The sequence below is a fragment of the Columba livia genome, chromosome 15, assembly GCF_036013475.1.
Source record: "Columba livia isolate bColLiv1 breed racing homer chromosome 15, bColLiv1.pat.W.v2, whole genome shotgun sequence".
NCBI classification, from domain to species: domain Eukaryota; kingdom Metazoa; phylum Chordata; class Aves; order Columbiformes; family Columbidae; genus Columba; species Columba livia.
Window position 1 is genome coordinate 3381432 of NC_088616.1, and position 24359 is coordinate 3405790.

The following is a 24359-nucleotide window of genomic DNA, read 5'->3' on the forward strand; positions in this document are numbered from 1 at the left end:
AAGCAACTGCCTCTTATCAGCTGAGCAGATAAGGCACATGCTCTTTTGTTTGTATTCTACAGGAACTGTTCAGTGGCAGTCAAACTGCCAGTGCTTCCTAAAGCAGACCGCTCCCTGGATCTGGCAAATGTCACTAATTATCTCATTGAAGAAAAGCTAATGAGGCCTTTCCAAGACCTCTACAACATCAATGTAGTTGCAGAGTATTACAGATTCAAACGGCGGATGATGGAGAGTCCCTTTGAATGTAAGCCCTTTCGGAGTGCTGCTCTGGTTTGTAACTGGGTCTGTTTCCACTTACTTCTGAATTTTACAAAACAGATTTGGAATAGTAGTTTAAATAGAGATGATCGCTAATTAATAATTTTCCTACAAACTTTATATATAGTCTTTCTTGTAAAACAATAATTGCCTGTACAGTGGCAACATTTTGTGTGAAGCTGACATGCAGTAAACACTCCTCTACTTAATATTCATGCACATTTTCCAACTCTTGACACTTTTTTGTGTTGAGAGTAGAAATCAGCAGGAGGCATTTATCCATCTCATCTGTGTGCTCTTGGGAGGCAACGCTGTGGTTCGGTGCCAGTCGTACCTGTTGGCGCTGGGTCTTGTCCATCCTTTGAAACCAGTGACACCGCCTCTGTTGACTCTAGGGTGAAAAAGCTCAGCCCCACCAAATCTTCAGGCACAGCATTACCTGCAAAAGCATTGCTAAATGCAAATGCTAGAAGACGGTTAGTGGGCCCAGCTGTCCCTTATGGATAACAGCTTTTCTAGAAAGAGCCATTTTCATGGTTTCCTCCCAGTAGGCAGCACAAAGGAGGGTGCTGGAGGTCAGTCCCAGAGCCCAAGCAGTCTGAGTGACACAGCAGCAGGTTCCTGGACTACGACTGTTTGATGATCTGCTTTGGCAGGGTATTTTCTTTTTTTAAAGACAGTTACTATTATTGCTGTTTTGTGCATAAAATGTATAATGTGTATACTGGGGGGTACACACACCTACAAGTATGCCTACCAGGTAGCATGGCTATACATCAAGATGAGCTTTGAATCCTAATTCATGTTTCTCAAAGTTTCAGGACACTCAAGTGGATCTATAATGAAAAACAACTTACTTGATTGTTTCCTTTCTGGAAATAATAGCAAGAGAAATTATTTTAAGATTATGCCAGCCAGAAGCTGTTTATGTTCAGTATGCAAGTAATGGCACAGCACTTACTGCTATGTGGAAAACTCATGGATGTTTCTTCTGAAATATTGTTCTCCAGATCATGCTATGTTAATGGGGACCAAGCATCTTATGACTTTTGATGGAAGAATTTATGATTTGGCATCAAAGTGCAGCATACTTCTTGCCAAGGATTTTGTTCACAATACTTTCACTGTAATACTAAATGAGGAAGCTAATAACTCAAGATCACTGTATGTGGAGATGAACCAGACTGTGATCGAAATCTACCCAAGACTGAAGGTAGGACAGGAAGTCAAACATTCTTCCTTTCCAGAGCAGAACTTACCAATCAAAACCAAACCAAACCTATATATATATAAATAGATATAAATGCTCAAACCAGACTGGAACAGCTCTCAGATGTGTTAGGAAGTAACCACTTTTTAATCAGGGAATAACTCTCCAAAACAAAAACCCAACATTTTAAACCCAAGGGCTGCTCCTCTGCTCTCTGGGTAGATAAAATAAGAGAGGCTCAATGAACTTTTCATGTTTCCTTTCACACAGTCTAAGAGAGGTCTGGAGAACAAAGTGGCCCCGTAGCCTCAGTGTACTTGGGAGGCTTTGTGCTTTTCTGCTCTTCCAGAAGTTTAACACAGCCATGTTCCTATTCCCTAAGTCTGGGCTGAGCAAAATTGACCCAATCCCACCTGCAGACACAGACTGAGCTTGCCTGTCATGTACCTTCACTGTGACATATTTGAAATTGCATTTTCATTTTAAACCAGATAGCCAAGATGTATAACTTCTCCTTCATGGACGAGAACTGCCAAGTACTGGATCAATCCCTTGAAAAGAACAGCACTAATTCAAGGAGCGAAGCCAACACAATAGAAGTGTCTAATCAGGAAGGAGTTTCTGTCTCCTGTGACTTTCGATTTGATCTCTGTACGGTCACTCTGGCTGGCTGGCACCATGGTAAGTATCACTCACACAGCTGTTGTCAGCTGTTTGTCCTTTTTTCTGTATCTCTGAGTTATCATCACCTGCAGTGCTCACCTGGGGCTTGTCTTGCACTTGCTTTTTCCCACTTCATTTACCCACACCCTGGAAACAGCCCCAGGCATTCCCAGTTACTGCCAAATAAAGCACAGTACGTATCATTCCAGAAAGAACAGCAAGTGTTTACCTCAGTTTCTGTTGGTTCAATGCAATGAAGCAGACAGAAATAGCGGGTGGGTGTGATGCCGTCTGCCCAACCCCAAATCCTGTCTGAGAATAACTGCTCAACAGCAGGCTGAGCTTGTCAGACCTGACAGAGCACAAAAGAGGAGACAGAAAAGCTTCCAGGGTCTTTGGTGTGCTTGGAATGTGTTCCTCTCCCTGTGCCCCACACTGTTCTAGAGATTAGCAGAGAATGGATACAGTGTCCTGATCTGGTCAGGAGAAGCAAATGAGCAGCCAACAAACAAGGTGGCAGTGCACCCCGAGAAAAATCTACATGGGTGCCTGGGTGTTCCTCTCCTCTGCCGCAGGCCAGCCAAGCTCTGCTGTATGGAACAATCAGAGCACACAGACAGCTTCTAAAATTTTCGTCTCTCTACTCATGACAACTACTATTTTACTCCAATCTCATTCCAGGTATTTCAGCTGGGCTTTTTGGTACCAATGACAATGAAGCTGGAAATGAGTGGACCCTTCCCAATGGCTCCCTCACGGACGACGTGCAGGAGTTCACGCAGAGCTGGCAGGTAACGAGCTGAAAGCCGCTTTCTGCACAATCACCAGTGGTGCTGGAGCACAACAGGGAGCACCCGACATAGTGGTCTGGCTTAGCTGAACTAAAGTCAGACAGTGAAAACAGCACCATACAGTGTATCATTTGTTTTCCAGTGTTTAACCAGGGAATAGGAGTTGGTAAATTTGCTAAAAAACATACAAAATTCCCTGTAAATGGGCGTTGAGCCTAAGTAATCAGGTGAAGCAGAGAGGCTGCTTCTGCAACAGGAACTTAAGTTGGAACCAAGTGCATTGGACGTTTTCCTGCTTAGAGCCCATCCTCTTGGAATGCAGAGCCAGGTGGTACCTGGTAAGCAGTAAAGTTGCTCTCCATCCCCATACCACCACCTGCTCAGACTTTTGAGGATTAGCTGCTACTGATTCAGTTATTAACTTGCATAAAAGGTCTTCCTATAGCTATCATAAATAAGTGTTGTAATTCTTCTACACCGGTAACATCATCTCTCTTTGCTTCAAAGAGAACCTTAATTAATTTACCATCAGCTGAAAATAATCTAAACACAAAAACATGCAGGTGTACATAGCAGCAGATTTAGCACAACTATACGTAACACAGAAAGCGAAAACACAATCAGGTTAAATCTGGCCAGGTATTGAAACCTGAACTAAAAGCAGGCACTTGCTCTGGATCAAACTATAAACTCAGCCTGGCAACTCCCTAGCAGGAGGCGCCATACAGAATAAAAGTTAAGACAACCAGCCAACTACTGACTGCGTTAGCAGTGAATAACAAAATCAATGGGAAAAGGAAATAATGCCTGTAATCTGTAATATTTATGAGGCATATGTTTTTGCTTATGAAGAGTGCAAGGTACTTCTCAATATTAATGGAAAATAAATGTTAGAGCAGTGTACAAGCTGCCTGTATCTTTCTTCAAACCATCCCACACTGGAAATGCGGAGAATTCACGCTACACTGATTAAAAAAAATGAACCAAACAAAAAAACACCAAAACAAAAAAACCCCACCATTACAAAACCCCAAACCAAACACCAGAAAACCCCACAAAAACGAAAATAAAAACCCCACCAGCTTGAGTAATTCTGTTTACCCAGGTGAACAAGTGCAGTCCTGTACAGAAGAAAGTGAAGCCGTGTCCAATTACAGCCAAGCAAAACATCTGCAAAGTGTTTTTTGAAGAGCCACACTCACTTCTTAGAAACTGCTTCAGAGTTGTGAGTATAACCTCAGTGACAAAAGGACTGTTGGGATACCCAGAGGTCAGATTTCAAAGGAGTACATGTAATTGTTGCAAGGATAGAGAAGTTTAGTTGCGGATCACTTCAGAAGTAATCAGAGCAACAATCCAGGCAGAAAAAAATAGGTGTTATATCACCATAAATATATTTAAGATCCCTGACATCCACAAAATAGTGGCATACCTTTGCACTGCTGTTTAACATGCAGGTCTAGAATTTGGAACTACAAGTAAACCCCTCTAGTATAGGGAAGAGAATAAAGGTTTGTGAATGGTGCTAACAAGGCGGGGGGGAGGGAGACACAGATGACTGAACTACTCAAGTTCCCTGCGGGTTATCGCCAGGAGCTGTGTGCTGCCCCTGCCCCCTGCTCCTCCGCACCCCTGTGTTGCAGGTGGACCCCCAGCCCTTCCACGCCATGTGCGGCTCGGACACCTGCGGGGCGCAGGAGCTGCGGGCCGCCTGCCGCGCGGCTGCCGCCTTTGTGCATCTGTGCCACCGCAATTTCGTCCCTGTGGAGATGCCTCCTCAGTGGTGAGTTGCCTTCCGTTTCATCCTGAACATTCTGACTGCATCGCTGCGGCACTTGTGTGTCTTATTCAAGAGCACAGGAGAAAATAAAACTAATAAATATGATCATGGGGATGAGCAAAAAATGATTCCATTGCTGGAATTATTCTTCTTGCTCCTTGTCTATCTTACACTCTCAGCTGTTCCCTTGGCAGCACACAGTAATCCATCCCATTCACTCTAATGGCTTTCTCGTTTCCTCCTCATTTGCTATGCAGATTAACACAGAAGGATACTTGCAGAGTTTGGTGTGATTGTCCCTGAGAGTTCCAATTCTCAGATATTATTTTTGTTTCAATCTTTTTTTTTTGGTCTGAATAATGCATTTGGATACATATTAACAATAAGTCCTATTCTATAGACAGTAAACCGACTCAGTGACCTATTTTTATACTTTTCAGTCTCTTTTAATGAAATCTATCGATCTTCTTTAAACAACCTAGAATTTCGAGATTATCAATACCTGTATTTCAATGCAGCTGTCATCCAGATAGCTGTATGCCGGGAACCTGCTTACAAATGGAAAGCAAGCTGAAAAGCCTGAGAAGAGCAGTAGTGCTGGCATTACCATCCTTGCCCATTGCTGTTGTTATTGTGTAAATTGGTGATGAATTCTCACATTTTTTGCTGGAGGTGCACACAGTGCTGCACTGCACTTTGCTGCAGAAACTAGATTAGGACAGTTCCTGCTCTAAAAGGGACTGGAGTTGTGTTCTGCTAACTCCATCTGCATTGCTTGGGAAGTGCAGAATTTTTAGGAAATAATTCTTCTCATATAAAGAAAAAACCTGTATAAATCCACAGCCAAAGAACACTTACTAGTAATAAAATTTAGTCCCCTCATTTTTTATCTTCAGAGTAAGTGCATTATTACTGCAGTTCCTGCACATTTCGGCTGTACAGCTGCCCTTCCCTGTGTGCGTTACCTCACTCCAGTCCCACTTGGCTGTTGGGCAGCAGAAGTACCTAAAACCCAAAAGTGCTGCAGTGATCTGAACGCATGACCATCTAAGGATTACAGCAGCTGTATATTTTGGCATTTTCTCTATTAGGCATACTCACATCTTTTCTACAGGATATGCTGCATACAGTGTCTTCTTTGAACTATATTTATTGACTACAAACTGCTACATAAGTGATATATAAACAGTAAGTTTACCACTTAATAGTGGCCGTTCACATATTGCTGTCTTAAGAGAGATGAAGATGGCCAAGAACATCCCAAAACTACTTTTTTTGGTCTAAACTAAGAAATAATACAGATGAATAAAACAATAAGGGGACAAAAGCTTCTCTGAAATTTTCTCTATGCTTGTATATTTCCATTGAATGAGAACTAATTACTGATACACTCACCCAGGTAATAACTTAGGATGTAACTATATTTTTACAAGACTGCAATGGCAACATCTACTCTAAGAAGAGCCAATTATGCTTTTACTTGAAATGAAGCACTTCAGTTTACTCTCCTACTCTTTATGCTCCATCCTTTGCTACAGCTTAGTAACAAGAAAGCAGGGTGATTTAATATATGCAATTAAATGTTATTCATTCACATTTCTAAACTCACTACCACCTCAAGAGGTTGATTTTGTGACTACAAACATTTGTGGTATGCTTAAGAAATATATTTACAAGTATTTGCTGAATTCTCACCAGATAATGGAATAAATATCAAGCATTTGTAGATGATTGTGTTTTAGCCATAAAATAAAAACCTAGAAAAAAGAACACTCAATATATCTTTAAGTGCATCACAAGCATACATTCCCACGTGTGGTAATAATGCCTCGTGTTATTATCTGCCTTATGTATTCAGTTTACCATGTGTGTAGGCAGCAGAATGCCATGAAATTGCTGGATAATATCTTAGAATCATAGAATCATTTCATCTGGAAGAGACCCTCAGGATCACTGAGTCCAACCATAACCTAATCCAACTAGCACTAAACCAATCTCCCTAAGAACCTCATCTAAACGCCTTTTAAACACCTCCAGGGTGTAGGCAGCAAGTGGTTTTAGCTCCAATAATTTATCTAAACTCTTCAACATAATGAATATGAAATATAGAGACAAATTTTGTTAAATCTGAGCCTGAATAATCAGTTCAAAACAGGAGTTTTAGAATGGCTCCGTGGCCAGAAGATTGAAGTCACTAGTGCTGCTAGCTTATGTTATCCCACTTCTGAGGAAAGGGACTGGAATTACAGTGGCTCACAGGCTCAGCTAACAACAATAACATTATTAAAGCATATACATATATATATATAAGACAAGCAAAGTATACTGCAGCTGTACACAGGAACAAACATATTGAAGACAAGAAATAATTCTTATAACCTCAGCTTATTTTATGCATCCAGCTTTGGACACCATGTTTCATTTAAGTTGCGAACCAGCTGAGAAAAGTCCAAGGGTCTCTACGTGGGGAAAAAAAATTGAAGGGCTGAGGAAAGACATGAGCCAAGTGTTTAAATAAGTAAAGCCACTAAAGCGAAGGAAGTGTGCCAGACCAAACTGCAGTAAGGAGAATTACGTCTGATGTTGTGAAAGAGCGTGTAACAGCCAGGCCAGTCAGGCACTGGAACCGACAGGCTGCTGAGGTCATGAGAACAAGAGAGAAAACAGTCAGTAAGAGCAACCTCTGCACTATCTTCTCAAAATTCATTCTCATGAAGGATCTTCCACCAGATAGCTGAACTAGCCAGAGCCCACAGACTTTAATAATAATGCTGCTCGTTTCCTCCTTAGTGTGAATTTGTCAAACATAAAGAACCTTACATCTTTATTTCAGTTCAGCGTATCTAAGATAAAACTGTATTGAAAATGCTAAAATACTTTTTCCCACAGCTTTTTGATAATGTCATAAATACATGTGATGCTTTTTCCCCTTCATAAATTTATTGTAATTAAGCATCTAACAGCTTGTATTACATGTCACTTGTTACCGTCCATTGTTTAATTACTTACTAACCACTTAACTGGATTTCATCTCTTCTTCATTTCAGCTTGAGCCAGTTCTGAATGGCAGGTACTGGCCATGAAGATGGAAGAACCCCTTCAGCACTCAAACAGCTGTGTTAGATGGACAAGCTAGAAGCAATAGTAGAGAGAACAGTAAACATGTGAACTAATTAGCATTAGGACTATGAATATAATGAAGCATATTTAGTAAAAAAAAGCTTTTCTCCTGAGAGTAAGAGGAATGATTTCAGTACAGTGACAAGAAACTATAACCAACCAGAAGAAACTGGACATAAGAGTATCAGTTACTTCAAAAAATACATATATCATCTGCCATTCAATGGCAAAGTTGCCTCTTCACAAGCCCTGAACTGTAGCACACATACATTTAAGAGATGACAAGCTCTGTTCCAGCTAAGGTCAGTACAAGTGGGCTGCTTTGTCAAAGCAGCGTTATCAGCTTGGAACCTGCGCAGATACCAACTTCTTTTTTCTCCAGAACTGAAACTCAGCTGTTCAGTAAATTCTGGAGAAAGTGACCTTTTTCCAGGGAAGGGCCCCAACACGCAAGAAGCCTAAGATAGTAGAAATAAGATGGTTAAATAACTGGAAGCGTTTAATAATTTTATCTTTTTATGCTGGTTCATTATTCCCTTACATTTATTCCCTTACATTGTTAAATGAGAAAGCCTTCTCTGTTTACAGGTTTCAGATTCTCCCTTTGCGTCTCTAGAACCCTCTTCTCAGAAATCGGTTTACATGTTGGGAAAAGGTGACGGATACCCATCCTATCCACAAAGTCGTCTTAAGGTTGTGTGGAAGTGCCTCATCTCTTAAATTAGTTTCTATATTGTAGGTCTGTTGATTAAAACAATGCAATATGTTTCTCCACACAGTTACCAGGAATGGAATTACTCCTCAGTAAAAGGTAACACTGCAAAATGTTTTATGTGTCTTTGCATAATATGCAAACATGGAAATAATGGTGTTCTGAACTATGGAATAATCTTAATAAACATTTTACTTCCTTTTTTTATGCTGGAGTACATTTGTACTATTATTCACAAGACTGAAGTTGCACTGATCTCCAGAGTTGGAACTGGCTGGGTTTAAATGGCTCCTTAGTTATGGAGACAGAAACAGCAGCTGGTCTCGGTTATCTCGTGTGTGCTGCCTCAGCCCACGTTTGCTTTCTGAACACATACACTCTAGTTTTGTACAAATTCTAAGTAAAACACAGTTCTCACACTAGTCAGGAAAAATTCCTACAATTGTTCGGATTCCCACACATGAGATGCTGGTATATAAAACATGGCAGAAATAAAGTCTTCCTGTGTAACAATTTTATAAATGCTTACTTACACAGAAGTATTTCATAACAAAGCCAAAATAGCATGAAATATTTCTGAAATCTAAAGAGTATTTACACGTTATTGATTAAAAAAAAAAAAAAAAACAACAAAACAAAACAGAAAACCTTCTCCTTGGTCACTTAATGCATGACAAATACACCGCACTTGGAAAAAATACTGAGGTGACAGTTACAAGAACAAAGTAAAATGTCAGCACATAGAGCAAAACATTCACTACAGCTGCTTTAGTTCTCAGCTAATTGCAATGCAATTAGGGCTCCAGAAATACAGACAATAATTTAACTATGTGCTCACTGTAGACAGCAACACTGAGATAAATGCAGATCCTGCGTCTCCTAGAAGCTGCATATAACATATCACAGATAATAACGATGCCATTTTAACACCAATAAACACTTCAAACTGCAACCATTGTGCTCAGCATGTTGATAAAGCTGTTCCCAAGTTCCACAAAGGCTCGGTTTGTCTAGATACTCGAGAGAGGCACGAGCCACAGGAGTCCCTCCAACCACACCTGAAGCCACGAAGCTCAGCAGGAGCAGGGTCAGTCACCCTCAGATGGAGCCAGCACCCACGTCCCAGAGACCTCCAGTGCCCCCTGTCCCCAAACACACAAATACTGCATCAGACCAGGACCATTGATACAGAACAGGACTAAAAGAACCACCATCTGGAGAAGGGGTAGATGAGGAAACCCCACCCACTCACCCCAAATCGCACTTCATTTTCATAATTTGAGTTTAGCAACTATTTATAGTTTTCATGAATACAGTCACATCTCCATTTTGTTGTAGTGGCAGCTATGCCTTTCCCATGCACCAGGATGGACTACTGGTATTAGTGGAAAGGCAATCTCTTCTCCATGCCTGTTCATAAAATAACTAGCCACAAATATGGAGTAGTTTGTTACAGGTAAAGATAGTCTTGAAATGAATTTTATAAAACCTTTAATGGAACAAGGGAACCACCCATCAAAATTATTTTTAAGTATGTCTTAATCACTGCACAGTAACGTCTCCTCTTGGGAATTAAAAGATGAAAATAATACAACGCCCGCCCTGCCTGACAGAAGTGAGACATCAGGTACAGGGTAGGGCTGTTCAGTAGGAAGGTGGCAGAAGACGCGGTGGGGACAGCTCACTCCAGCCGTCCCCACTGGCTGGCAGCAGCCTCCCCGCCTGCTGTGAGCTGCCGCTCTCGCAGGGGAGCGGGCCAAGGTGAGGTACTGAATCAGCATCCCTCAAGACAACTAAAATAGCTTTGTGATTCCTCACAAACGTGATCCTGCAGGAAGGATTTCCCCTTGGCAGGATTTTGCTGAATAATTTTGCACATCAGAACTTCGGTATTTCAAAACTGGTGTCTTCTCTGCACTCCCTGGCTTCATCAGGACTGAACTTTTAATATAGAACTACTGATAATACTGCACATTTTAGAACATCTTGACTGGTCATCTGAAATGTTCACGCTTCAGAAGAAGGTAATGCAGTACACAAACTATGCTGTTTTATGGAAAACACATAAAATCCACTGAATACCTCACAGATCTACACATCACACAAAACAAATGGCTCTGATGTTGCTGCCTGCCTTGCAGGAGACGAGGAACTTCTGCATCTAACTCGTGCTGATCAGAGCACTCTGAACACACCCAGCTGTCCCTGCACAAAGAGGTTAAGTCATTGTTCAAGTGTATTTTTAGTGCCTACAACTCACCTTCAACATGTCCTTTCTACAGGTCGTATATAAAAACTGCACATGTACAAAGCTCCTCAGCTACTGCTATGTGCTCTGCTATAAATCCAGGTTTGTTCCAGTGATGGCAGAGCCAGCACAGTACACAGAAGCCTTCCTGCAATCTGCAGCCACTCTCCTACCCCCTTCAAGATGCAAACAGCAAGAACAACATCCCAGCTCTGAGCTCCCCCTCCGCAAGCCAGGGCTACAGAAGCCCCGACCCTGTAATTCTCAGTTACTTGCTCTGCTGTGCAACAGCAACAACAACAAAATCCCAAATCAGACAAACCCACATCCTACTGTAGAACTTGAGAGACAAGTTAAGACATGGAAAAGGGAGTTGAACAGTGTTGAACTGGAAAGGCAGAGATGAGGCACTTCAGTCTGGCCTTTAAACCTCAGTGGGAGAGAAGCCGCCAACAGCCATGAGCAGCATCAGCCACTCACCAGGTAAAGCACGGCTCAGCTCCAAGTCAAAGCAAACACTAGAAATATTTGTTTAGTAGCTTGACATTCAACTTTACTGAGAGCAAGTTTTGAATTCCTAGGAAAGTACTTTCTAATGTGAACTGTCCTAAAAGCATCCAGTCTTGGCTTTAAAACCCTACATAAATACATAAATCCAGTTCTATATAAATACAACTTTTCAGATGCATTCAGTAAATATGCATCACTGACAGGTAGATTAACACTACTCTCACTCCCGACAGCCACTACACTCTGCATCCACCAACTCTGTATGACAGGGGCTACAAGCCGTATTTATTTTTTCCGTAAATTTACTGACACAAGCAAGGATGCAGCAAACCTTCTAGCTCTTTATTTCCAGGGTTTTACTGCCGCCTTAGCATAAAAAGCATTCAGATGGAAGAGTATCTATCACCAGATAAAAACACTTGCTGACCCTGTGGATCATTTCTGACAGGCTACAGCATTCCACAAGTGATTTTTTTGCCAGCATTAAAAACAATAAATAAACCCAGACTGCTGAAAATCTGTATGTTTGTTTTGGCATTTCATCAGGAGGGTCTCGGAGCACGGGACTTCCACTATACAAAGGCCTCTTCTGTGGTCTGGTTTGGAATACTAAACTCAAGGCTGAAACTGTGCTCTGAAATCCAGTCCTTAATCTGTAAAGATCTCATTTAAAGATCTACTTAAAAGACAGTATTTATTTCCACATGCTTTGGAAACATAATCTCACAATTTTCAAAATTTAGTTACCACCAGATAATTCTTGTTGTTCATTAAAATCTGACTAGAGAGTATCTTCTCTTCCCATAGGCCTTCCTAATTAACATAACTGTATTGCTGGACAATATAATCCCAAACTACAAAGCCATGACACATGGATAGCACAATGCTTTCTTTATGACTCAAATTCTCTTTAGACAAGAGGGGAAATAAAGAGTAGTAATAGTTCTGCTTTCTAAAAGCTTTTTGATTTGATTTCATGGGGGTTTTTTTCAAAGGATGACAGAAGATAAAAATGTATTTAAGGATTTTTTTAACCAACTAAAAATAGCATACATTGGAACAAGAAACGAAACCTTCGAAAAGAAAAATGCACTTAGGCACAGCAAGCTTATTTCATGAGGTGGTATTTGCATCGTGAACCTGGAGAACCCATTCCAAGGAATCCTGCATCACACTGAGAAAGTTAATTTCACTTCACTGGAACAGAGGGGTTATTGCTGCACCACTTCCAGTATTTCAGAAACACAGAAACCAGAGAAGTACTTAAGTACAAGACTCTGCTTACAGTTAGAAAGACACATCTGTCTTACAAGTTTACTTACGTGGTTATTACTGAAAAACACAGGCGGAGATGTTATTTCCAACCACAATCTAACCGGACTGAAGCACATTTTGCCTTCATTCCACATATCCAGCTCACCCTGGTAACACGAATTCTGTGCAGCCCCTGCTGTCAAGAACACAGGGCTATAGGAATGACCATCTAAACACGTGTTCCTAGAAACAGCAACTAACATATGTACAAACATGTAGCATTCTCAAGAGCACAGACACGTTACTCAGAAAGAATCAAATAAGTGTTTCTCAAATCTGCTGGTATAAAAAGAGACTGTGGCATAGATTAACGTTGTGCTAATTATCAAACATGCAATGATCCCTCCACTTAACTCTGACCCGACTTCTCTCTTTGCTCTACTCCAAGAGTAGCTGGTGGTTTTTTGAAACCACAAATACACAGAATGGTCCAATGCTCTACACCAATAGAAGAAAAAAAAAGAAGTACATTTCCAGTTATTTTAGGCAGAAGAAAATGCATCTAGGGGATGACTCTGTGCAAATCCTCCACTTCAAGGCTCCACATGTTCTTATGCACGGGGTTTTCAGAAAGATCTGTCATCTTTATTGCTCGAAGAACAGGTTCAGGACTGCAGGACCGCACCACACCCATCACCATTACATACTTCCCTATAAAAAACAAGCAAGCAGGTCATTTAATTAACCTTTATATTTTCATCTTCAATTCAGAAAGCAAAATATTTCAAACCAGGTCGTCAAACAGTTGGAATTAAAGCTGCCAATACTTGCAAAAAAACTCAAGAAACTAAGATTGCCTAGAACTGCGTTTCAGAAAAAGGCTTGATTATCCATACAGCCATTTTTACAGTAGATTTTACTAGATTTTCAAACAGCAAGATTCGAAACCAGCACACAATTCATCCTGCCATGCAAGTGGAGGAAGAATAATTCAGAAGACTGAAAATGAAGTGATGCGACTATTTTGTACCACCATTACTGCAGCCCTGCAGTCCAGCCCTTCTCCAGTTGAATTAACAGTACTGATGAGTTCTTGGACTCAGCTCTTCTCTGCAGCACCCTAGTTTGATAGAATGTTTCCTGTAACCATAAAGAACTGAAAACAGGCCCTATCCTTACTGGAACTCACATGGGCAGGCAGCATAAGTCTTCACACTGTCAGCCACAGACACGCTGCTCCTTCTGCGACTGCTACAGCCGCGCAGCTTTGCAGGACGTTCCTCCCGTGAACGACGGGCTATGTGACAGAGCGCCCGCGGCACGGGCCGAGCACGGCCCACAGGCGCGCGTTTGACACAGGCAAGAACCACCCCCGACACTCCGGCACAGGCCCGTGAGGGCCCCCAGCTGCGGAGCAGCACGTTCACTAGCGGACAGGAGGTGCCCGCGGGGCCGCCGCCGTGGCCACGACACAAGCGATCGCGCCTCGGGAGGGGCCGCTGCACCTCCGGCACGGCCACAGGGCTGCGCCCCCAGCCCAGCCAGGGTGACGCGGGCCTTGGGCGGGAACCTCCTCAGCTACTTCAAAATAAACACGCGGGGGAGCCCCCACCCCTCAGCGCCCGCCCCCCGCCGGCCGGTACCTGCGCTGAGGCAGGGCCGCCCTTTGGGCACGTCCTCCACCCCCAGCACGGTGAAGGCGCCGCTGCCGTCCTGCAGCCGGGCCGAGCCGCCGCGGGCGCCGCCGCGCTCCACCTCCAGCACGGTGCCCTGCATCCACACGGCCCGCAGGCCCAGCGGCGCCCGGCCCGCCTCCGCCCGGCTCAACTGCCACGTCCCGCCGGCGTCCCGCACCGCCCTCCGCAGCTGGGCTGCCAGCACCTTCACCGGCGGCCCCGGGACGTTCCCGGCCATGTCCAACCCGGAGCCGGCTGAGGGGCGGCCGGCGCAGCCGCCGAGGGGAAGGGCGGGAAGCGGCGCGCGGGCCGCTCCGCCCCACCCCACAGGTTGATGGCGCCTGAGCGGCAGCCGCGCGTGGGGCCGCCCCGGCGCCGCCGGCTGAGAGGAGCGCGGAGCTGGGCCGGGGCCAGCGGTCCGGCCCGGCGACAGGCGGCTGCGTTACCGCAGAGCTGGGAGGAGCTGGAGCCCAGCGCCGTTGTGTGGGACCCACCCGCGGAGCAGCACCCGCGCTGTTCCCGCCTCCGATGAACCGCTCACCTCCGGGGGCTGAAGGGCGCGGACACCCCGATCGCCAGAGCCGGACACGCCGCCGCGTACAACCAGCACATCTACTGCCGAGTCTCCTGCGTTAAAGACAAAAATGGCTCACATGGAAAAATAAAGTACTTGGCACAGGTGTGCTGGCTTTGATGCAAACACGTTTCTCCCAGGTGGTTCATCTGATCCCAACGACCCCGGTGCGCAGCGGCTCCGGTGGCTGTAATTAGTGAATTATTGAGGAAAGGGCAATTCGGACAGCCCAGGGCCAGCCCTCCCCCTGCCCCTGGTAACTTATGAAGAGCCTCATCAGAGTTTCAGACCCGCTGGGTCTCATTTCACCTGAATTCAATTCAGGATTGATGCCTTTACATGGAAAAACTAGTGTAAAATCTGATTCAATGGTTTGGTTGGAGCAGCAGATGCTTCTTGCTGTGTCCCAACTTCAACCCTGCAGACAGGTTTCTGCTCTTCGCCCCCAGCCCAGGGTTACATCCACCCACATCTCCCAGGCTGCTGGAGCCATCCCAGGTATTTTTCCACAGCATTTCTTCACTACTTAGCAAGAAATTATCACTTAACGTTAACAGTTTAGTTGGTTAAGATCCTCCGATTTCATGAGAAGATGGACATAGAATCATAGAATCATCTCAGGGATGCTTTCGGGATACATTTTTATTGTATATACTTGTGTGGAAATCTGGAGCATAATGCACTGAAAGGCATTATCGTATCTCCTAAGCTGGGGGACTTTGGTTCCAAGGGCTTTAAGAAATTATTTGCTGTCTGTTTATATTACAGATGGGCTAATTCGCTTTGCCACAATCTGAAATCCTTGAAATGTTGTGGTTTCCTTTGGTGGGATGGGTTGGCATTTCGTTTAGAAAATAAGTCAAGAAGTAAGCTAATGGAAAAACAGGAGGGTGGAACAAAGAAAAAGAAAAGAATCGGGAAAAAGAAGGGGATGGATTCTTCAATTTCATAAGTTCTGTTACCTACAAAATTGATATCTGGGTAAAAATGCACAGAGAAGTGACCCTCCTGCAATCATTCTTCTTTAAAGCTGATTTTGTTCTCTGTTAAAATAGCCGGTTACTTTATTTTTTTTTTAAAGTCTGGTTTTGTTCTGAGTAGAAAAATACATTAAAAGACTTTTTTTTTTTTCCTACTCGCCCATCATGTTATGAATTATTTATTCAGCATATCTTTTTTCCAGATATATTTTCTGTTTAGAGACATTCTGTAAATGGGACTTAGTTCCTTTTATAGTGTAAGGAAGCAGTTAACTTTTTGTTACCATTTACAGTAAAAATAAAATATAATATTGGTAATGACAATAAAAACACTGACATCTAAGCACAATACGGAATCATGTAATCTGGCAATCAAATAATATGGCTTACAGGAATAGAAAGACATTAGATCGTTACTGTATATGAATGCAAAATTTGAGCGAGGCTCACAGGAGAAGAATATTCGTAATTTATGCCCCTAAACTGCAGTCACTTGACAGCATCAATATTTAGTTTCACATAAAAAAAAAATAAATGTGCCAAATATTGATAAAAGTATTGTATTCCTATTTGTTACTGTATAATAGGAAGGTCTAATGCTTATTAAGCCCTTAAATCTACAGATGAAGGCAAGACCCCTACAAGAGTGAAATCTCCCGGAGAGACTAAAAGGTCTCTCTTAAAAGATTTTCCTTGAAGAAACGATGTTATGAGAAGGGCAGAAACAGTGGCAATCTGCACCAATAAATGGATTTGTTTTCCTATTCCAGAAAATCCTTCTCTTTCAGTAAAACGCAAAGTTATACTGAGCTACCTGCAAAGGTCTTGTCAAAGAACAGGCTCAGCTCAGCACGGAGCCACGTTCTGCAGCTTCAGGACAAACCTCTGACTCCTCAGCAGCCTGTTCTCTGGAGATGATCCCACAGCGATCAGCCTCGGATTTGGGGTAGCAGAGGAAGCTCAGCACTCAGCTGGAAAAGGCCGAGGCGCTGCAAATTACACTGGACTAAACCTGAGGACATTTTTCTGAGAGCACGCTGGATGGGACAGAGGTTTGGTTTCTGTGGATTAAAAGGAAAGAACCTGCCTTCTTCTGGCTGTTAGTTCAATACGCGCCTTTCTTCAAAGCAGTCTGAAAGAACACGACTCCTCACGCTGACACACATGTGAGATGCTGTCACAGGATGGGTAAAAAAAATCCAGGCTACACATAGATAAAATAGTCCAGGAGCCACATCTCCCTCAATTACTCTGGCACTGTTTTGTTGCTATGGTGTCAAGAGAACTTTGAAAAGAATTTGACCTTAGATCTCCATGAAAAGGTATTTCCAAAGCAGCAGCAACTTGCAACTTTCTGTCCAGCACAGACCTTTTCACACTCTTGCTGACAGTACTGCTTAAAATGGAAGCAATTCTCTGCTCCCCTCTCAAATGTTGGTAAAAGGCTGACATTACAAAACCAGAAAAAATAATTATTTTCCTTGGCCAGCAATTCTGATATTTTACAGCCTTCCATCATACCCAAAAGAGTTTTAAAAAATATTTCCATCCCTAGTTCATTGGTTCATGTGTACAGAAAGGGTTCAGATTCATTTCTCAGTTTCCTAGTACAGAGAAATCACTACCTTGATTTCAAAAAAAGTTTTGTTTCGGTTTAATTGTTTTAAGATTTGGAATCCAAGCATCACCATTTAAAAAAAAAAATAATTTCTAGTAGTTTGTAAATACTTGCTTTAGAAACAGGGCTACCTGGAAGCTCCACAGATGAATGGAAGAAAAGTCATGAAGTGTGGAGCTTATAAATATATGGCTCATAATTGGTAATGTCTGCATGGCCCACAAATGTCCATAAAACAGATACCATTGAGCAACTTGTCCATGGCAGCCCAGAAGCTCAGGGGGTTCCAGTGTGATGGGGGCAGCTCTTGCAGCCACCGTGCACAACCAGAGGGTAAGCTGCAAAGGGATACGATTGTGTCTCTGATATCCTCCATCAGTAAAAGGAAGCAGCATACGGGAGCTAAGCATGACAGAAAAGAGGTAAGAAAACAACACTTTGTAAAAATGCATCACTCCTTAAGCGAGAAGAGGGATCTGAAACAAACTGTCTTCCTTTCCCTGGTATTTGTATGAAACTTCACTGAAGGACAACTTGACAAACTGTCAGGTTTCTCCTTAAAGAGATCCACCCTAGTTTGTGCTTATTTTCTTGTACTGCACACAGAACTACATGCAAGAATCACATGAATACAAAATTCAGTTGTTTCCTGCTGTTTGTTTTGTACTGCGTATAAGATGCAATGTGGACATGCTGACATGCTGGATGAAGTCTGGAAAACCATCCTCATCCCTCAGGGGTTTTTTAGGCTATCACATCATCACTGAATTTAATTAATGATTTGAAATTAATGAGTCAATGTGTTGGAATTAATGGGTTGGAAGTCAGTCATATTTGCGTCCCTCACTTGACCTTCACCTGCCTGTACTTTATGCTTTGGGACTGATCAGTCTGGTATATGGATGCTAAATTATGTTGGACCAGCAATTTTAAAAGACCTGGAGCAAGGCAAGTCATCTGCTGAAACAGGAAAACTCCAGGTGCCACCTGCCAAAGTTTTAGTTAGCAGGTAGCTCTGAATCAGTGACATTTTAGAAGTGATATGGACAAGACAGGTTAATGTGAGTAACAGACATCTTCTTCATCATCATCATCATACTAACAAGAAGAGTCTGACCTCTCCTGTAGGGCTGTCCTGCCAAAACTGCATAGGAGTCACTAAGATAGGGTGAATTATCTTTTGTGGCAAATGCTATCAAATAAAGCATTAGCAAGGCACCCTCTTTTCTCTTGAGGGCCTCACTCAGGTGCTGTACATTGCATACGCTGAGTGGAATCATCAGAGGATTATGGCAAGAGTCTCCCTGCAGCTGCCAGGAGCTGAGAGCTGCACCCAGTGTGTGGCTCAGGCATCCCCTCAGAGAGAGTGGAAACCTCAGCTTGCACCGCCAGCCTTAACATGAGAAATCATTTAAGTGCTGTCACTGTCACGCAAACTTAACCAGTTCCTGTCACTCACCACACACATCCCTACTGATGGCAGCCTACAGGCTATGAAAACAGTGAGATGCTCTTGAGCTTAGATGACTCATTTCATTTACAGAGAATACTTAGAGGAAATGCTTAGAGAGCTCCAGTCGCGTTCTGCAGAAGTGGGTGTCACCTGTTTATTCCTTTCCATGCTATAAATATGCTGGTATATAACTGAAATAAAGCAGCATTCTACGGAATAGGGCTATGTCATGATGAAAAAAAAAAATCACAGAATCATAGAATGGTTTGGGCCAGAAGGAATCTTAAAGGTCATCTAGTCCCACCCCTGCCATGGGCAGGGACATCTTCCACCAGCCCAGGCTGCTGGAAGCCTCATCCAGCTCATCCTTTACTACTAATCATAGACTTTCCTACTAGTCATAGTCTTTACTTACCAGTATTGCTTGCTGCTCTGCAAACAGTGTGTGAAGCTGGCTTCCAGGTGAGCTTATTCAAACTCCTGCACCAAGAAAAGATGCACTCTTTAAACAGGAAATACAAATGGCATCCAAAGTGTTACATCTTCATCCTGACTAAAGTGAAGCCAGTAGCTAGGAGACTTCAGTCATTCAGCCTTTCTGATGCCATTTCACTTCATAAAAGAGCTGGATGTTTAGGAGAAGCTTAACAGGACTGGAGAGCCTATGTAACCAATGTGGGGGAACAAAGACCATAATGTTTTCCCTTGACAGCTGCTGACTTTGCATAAATATACTCTGATTAGCATCCTCAGCATCCAGTTCATCCAGTGGAGTGAGAGCAGAATAATTTTCCTGAAGAAAAGTAACCAGAAGAGTGGCATTCTGGTTTTAAAATTAAAATCTGACATTTCAAATATTAGAAATATACAGAGAGGCCAGTAAGGCTGAGAAGTTACAGCCATTCAGAGCATACATTGGCAGAGTTCTGCAATATTCAAGGCCTGTTCAAAGATTCAAAAATAAATTTCTGGTACTTAGTAGGGAGAGGCTTTTACTAATAGTCACACAGCCAGGCTGACCAGCCAGCTCTTTTCCAGTCACTGAAAATTTGTCTGAAAAGTGAACACTCCTCACTATTCCCTGTGCTTTAGCTAATGTTTTTTACTTGTTTTCCCATGGCGTATCACCTAGGACACAGATGTCGTGACTGTCCTTAACTAACCAAATTATACTCTGGGATCAGAAAATCTCCATGTAAAATGGCTGCATTTATTTTCTGTGAAGCTGTGACTAAGGCTTTACCCGCGTGATTACCTGGGGATGCTGGATGAAAAGGATCCTGGACCGGACCCTGGGCACAAGCAGTATCAGCATCCTCTTCAGAAACTGCACAAATGGCCTTGAACGGGCAGAATGCTGCTGAGTGCTGAGCGGGAAGGCTCTGGTTTTGGTACATCCGAAAGCAAAAGCTAAAATCATAGCTGAAGGAACAGCTGGCCTCGTGCTCCTCTGCAGCGGGGAAGCAGAGCGTGAATTCAGAACAAACAGCTGAATGACTGCAAAAGCAAAAATAATACAAAGAGGAAATTAACAGCAGTGAAACTTTTGTTTAAAGCTGCTCAATAATAGAACTTATGTGTTTTCATGTACTTAGATGAACTGGGGCCTAAATAAGCTTGATTTTTTGATTTCTTATATTATGTTGTGTGTTTTGTAAAGAAAGTTTCAAAAATTGAAGTAGTTACGAGCCCAGGCTTAGAATGTATTTATTACCATACCACCTCCAATTAGCAGCTCACTCCCCAAGTACTGGCACGAATGAATGAACGTTGGTGTGTACAATAGCGTCAGTTTTGGATGGAAGCCAGTGTATGAGCTATACAAGGTCTGTTTATCTCTTAGAAGGTCCAAAACAAGATATAAATGGTAAGTAAAATCACAGAATTAGGAGATCTGATGTTTAATTGCTGAAATATGTTTTCATAGTCTTAGGCTTCGTTAATTATTAAAAAATCAAAAGGCACAAGATTGCATGAGCCAACTGGGAGGCATCTCATCAGTTCAGCTTTAAAAGACCTCTAAGATTCATATGGAATGGTCGCATTTTAAAATATAATTTGACATTAAAATGTCACAAACTGCCTCCATCTCTTGATTTAAGTGATTTTAATCACAGGTTCTAGTTTGTAGTCCACACAGCACCTTATATTCAACACGATATGGAAACATCTCTTTCCACTAAGCCCAGAAAATGCAGGGTCAAATATGAATTTAATGGAACGAAGGTCTGACTTTTTTGCTGGCACCTGAAGTCTTGAACGATCCTCACTGACAAGTGATCCATATTCAGTTTCTGTTAAGGGAAATAATTTTCATCAGCTCGTTCCAGTAAGACTCTAAACTTTGTGTTATGAACTAAACAGGAAAACAAAATGAACCAGAGGAACACACAAAGAAATTGTGAAAAGGACCCTCTTCAAGGGAAAATATTAAAATAATTTCTTATGTACAGGTAACCTGACCCTTCTATTAAACTAATGGTTGTGATGAAGACTGCAGTGAGGCAACTATACAAACATTTAATTATCTTCATGAATTTAAATAATTATTCATGAATTATATTCAAAATATATTTTTGAATTTTTGTCAGTGGCTAATATGTACAGAGTTGTGCAACATAATGGTTGTTTCTAAATGTAGTTCTATATAGGGCAGCCCTCCAAAATATAGAATAAAACTTGGACTTGAAATTCAAATACAACCAAAAAGCAACTCTTCAGGGATTCAAAAATACTGGGATTCAAAACCTTAGCAAGCTTTCACCTTGTCGTGAAAAGCAATGATAAATGGTAAATGCCATACCAGTACACCTTATTTTCAAAGCCTTGCAGTAGTGCACTGTACTGCAAAAACCAACGGTGCTTGTTTATTCAAAATAGAAACGGTCAATGCTTTAAGAACCAACTAGAAGACATCAGTTCTGTGTGGCCGGTGTCTAAGACTCGCAAATGTCACGAGGCAGAAGGTGGCTGTGCAGAGCAGGCGTGACAATGTGTGCACATCTTTACTTGCACTTTGGAGTTTTGACATTCCAAACATCAAGCACTTATATTCAGATAATTTCAAGTTTTGTGCAGGAGCATTTGAAGATCTGTAGCTCTGCTACAATTTGAGCCAAAAGGACGACACACAGTCTCGGATTTGCAAAGCAAAGCTTATCAGAGTACTCAGGCTCCGTTGCCGGTTACAGCTGCATTTACGAGAAACCGTGCAAGGTGAAAGTGAAAGGCACAAGGAGTTTCTTTTTATTATCTACAGATCTTGCTATTCTGACTATACCTTATCTAGACCCCTAAAAGATAATACAATGATTGCTAACTAACAGATGTGGGTTATGTTTTCACTTTCATTGTTTTAGTAGATTTTAAGGCAGAAGGAGAATCAAATAACTGGACCTCCTGTTTGACAGAGACCACTGATTTATTTGCATCCTGGTACCTCCAGCTGGTGCTCTGCTGGGAAGTCAGCGGTGTTTGGGTCCACAGGAGCCTCCGGCACTCACCAGTGGAGCTCAGGAGGCTGCAGCGCGGGCAGTTTGCGTTCATGCAGTCATCTGATGCAAACCCTTTTACACTCAGTTCTGCCAAATCAAACACTCGGGTGAACATCTGGGCAATGGTAAATATTCTCCAGGCCCCATTTTTCCTCCATCTAGACTGTTAACAATGCATAACCGTATTGATGAAGGAATTCTGCACTTAGGGCAGACATTTGTCAAGTGCCACTGGGCTGGCCCAAATCACTCCCCAGTTCCACTGTTCCACCCTGCCTGGGAAAATTAAGCATTCGGGTATATAGGTGAGATTCAGCATATATAATGCAGATAGAGTTCATAAAATGCTTTAGCTGGCCCAGTTAAATCATAGTATGTGCTACGTCTAAAACCAGCAGTGCTCGGTATCAATCTACTGATTCTTCTGACTTGGGCCCTGTTCCGAAAGGTACGTGGTCCCTTCTGAGACACATACTATGTACTTCTACATATTTTACACCCTCTTTGGTATCAGCCCAAATAATGGTTGTGACTTGTGAAATCAAGGCTGAGATGAACAGTCCTTATTAAAAAAATCCCTAAAGTTCACAGTCACAGAACTGTTCATTTAAATAGTGCCACATTTTACTCACAGCTGGCAGTATTCAGTGAATGTCCCTTTTGCTTATGGCTACTTTCCCTTTTGTTTCTTATAAATGCCATTGCACCACCCTTTATTCTGGCTGGGCGTACGATCGGCCGGGGAAGTGAGATAATCCAGCCAAAGGAAACAGAACTGAAAGTAATTCGAGAATTTTTTTCTCTCGCCCTCTGATCTGTAAACCAGATAGATGTGTTTCCTTCTAAAGGCTGCATTTCCCAGTTGTAAAACAACAGAGCTCTGTCTACCAGAACTTCTGCAATCTTCCTCATACAGCTGTGGAGTGTTGCAAGCTGGTAATGTTTGTAAAGAGTACTCATAAAGTCATAAAAAAGCAATGCCATTAAGTTCTTAGACTGTGGGGAAAGTTTCTGTTACTGAGTTCAAAGCAGTTTGGCAATGATCTCAAATTAGTTTATGATCTGTAATCTTGCATTAAGCGCCACTGAATTCCCAGCACATGAGCAGGAAAGGGTTTTGCTTTGTTGTTTCATCAGTAAAGCTACAGACAGATGCTTTAGAAGCAAAGCTTTTGTCTTTCCTGGTAGCCATTTCCCACGCAGGCACTTACTGAAGAACAAGTTTTCATCATGGCTTTCATTTCCCTGGTTTTCATTCACACTTTTATATTATCTGTAAATGTCTGAATATATAACACCTCAAACTTTAAAGCTCTGAAGCTGTATTTTCATGTTGCAGCACTGTATAAAAGGGCAAACTGTGCATTTCAGCAGGTGAGAAATGAACAGGCTCTGCATGAAAAGGCCTCTGCAAAGTGGCAAGTCGTATCCTCGGTCAGTCCTGGTCCCCTGTCCCACGCAGGTACGAAGGAGCTTCTGCCTCCTGTTCCCAGATATTACCAAGTGCTACAGTGTGGCTGGCCACAGTTTGGCTTCTGTGGAAGCAGGTTAGCTCTGATGACAAAAGCACAAGACTCCTGTGAAGGTGGGATGTGACGTCTAGATAGCAGACCCAGAAAACCCTGAGGTTTATCTAAAGCTTGGTCGAATGCCCCAGGAGGAAGCAGCATTCCCCAGGTCACAGAGCTGCCTCTGATTACCCACTGCTTGGGTTGAAGTGCTTCCTGCTTCCTTTATTTAATTTTATTTTATTCCTCTCTTCTTCCTTCTGTGTGCACAGACCCTGCAATAAAATCACCTCATTCAGAGGGAAAGGGAACTCCTAATTACGCTGCAATTATAAACCAATAGATGACTTAAACCTGGGAAGCAATGCAGCTGCATTTCAGCAGACAGGAAATGTTGCATAGATAAAAACTGAGACTACATGTATTTAACCCTCTGCCTTGTGAGTGAAGAGGTTGGGCATAAATTCCAAACGCAGGCTCAGTTTTCTAACTTCCCTAGAGCTCAGG

At 42.5% G+C, this 24359-nt stretch overlaps 3 protein-coding genes across 21 annotated transcripts in view; 1 reads left to right on the forward strand and 2 right to left on the reverse strand.

The window, feature by feature from the left end:
- LOC102084597 (uncharacterized) overlaps positions 1-8749 on the forward strand; it is a 98674-nt gene extending 89925 nt beyond the window's left edge. For both annotated transcript variants that reach the window (XM_065030448.1, XM_065030449.1), the window contains 7 exons: positions 63-247; positions 1272-1474; positions 1963-2152; positions 2816-2925; positions 4031-4150; positions 4569-4708; positions 7753-8749. In XM_065030448.1, coding sequence (XP_064886520.1) covers positions 63-247; positions 1272-1474; positions 1963-2152; positions 2816-2925; positions 4031-4150; positions 4569-4708; positions 7753-7768 — 964 coding nt within the window. In that variant the 3' untranslated portion in view covers positions 7769-8749. The remainder of the gene's footprint in view (positions 1-62; positions 248-1271; positions 1475-1962; positions 2153-2815; positions 2926-4030; positions 4151-4568; positions 4709-7752) is intronic.
- Positions 8750-12308: 3559 nt separating this feature from the next.
- Positions 12309-14691, reverse strand: RMI2 (RecQ mediated genome instability 2). Its single transcript, XM_065030525.1, has 3 exons — positions 14193-14691; positions 13079-13260; positions 12309-12742 (listed from the first exon to the last, which is right to left on the reverse strand). Exons 1-2 carry the CDS (start codon positions 14461-14463, stop codon positions 13112-13114), a joined length of 420 nt encoding a protein of 139 aa, XP_064886597.1. The 5' UTR covers positions 14464-14691; the 3' UTR covers positions 12309-12742; positions 13079-13111.
- CLEC16A (C-type lectin domain containing 16A) overlaps positions 12309-24359 on the reverse strand; it is a 170462-nt gene continuing 158411 nt past the window's right edge. For 10 of the 18 annotated variants that reach the window (XM_065030473.1, XM_065030478.1, XM_065030477.1 and 7 more), the window contains 3 exons: positions 20106-20347; positions 14767-19330; positions 12309-13260 (listed from right to left, as the gene is read on the reverse strand). The gene's annotated coding sequence lies outside the window, so the exon portion shown is untranslated. Of the gene's footprint in view, positions 13261-14766; positions 19331-20105; positions 20348-20993; positions 22432-24359 lie in introns of all 18 variants that reach the window. The other 8 variants (XM_065030483.1, XM_065030486.1, XM_065030487.1 and 5 more) reach the window with 8 other exon arrangements.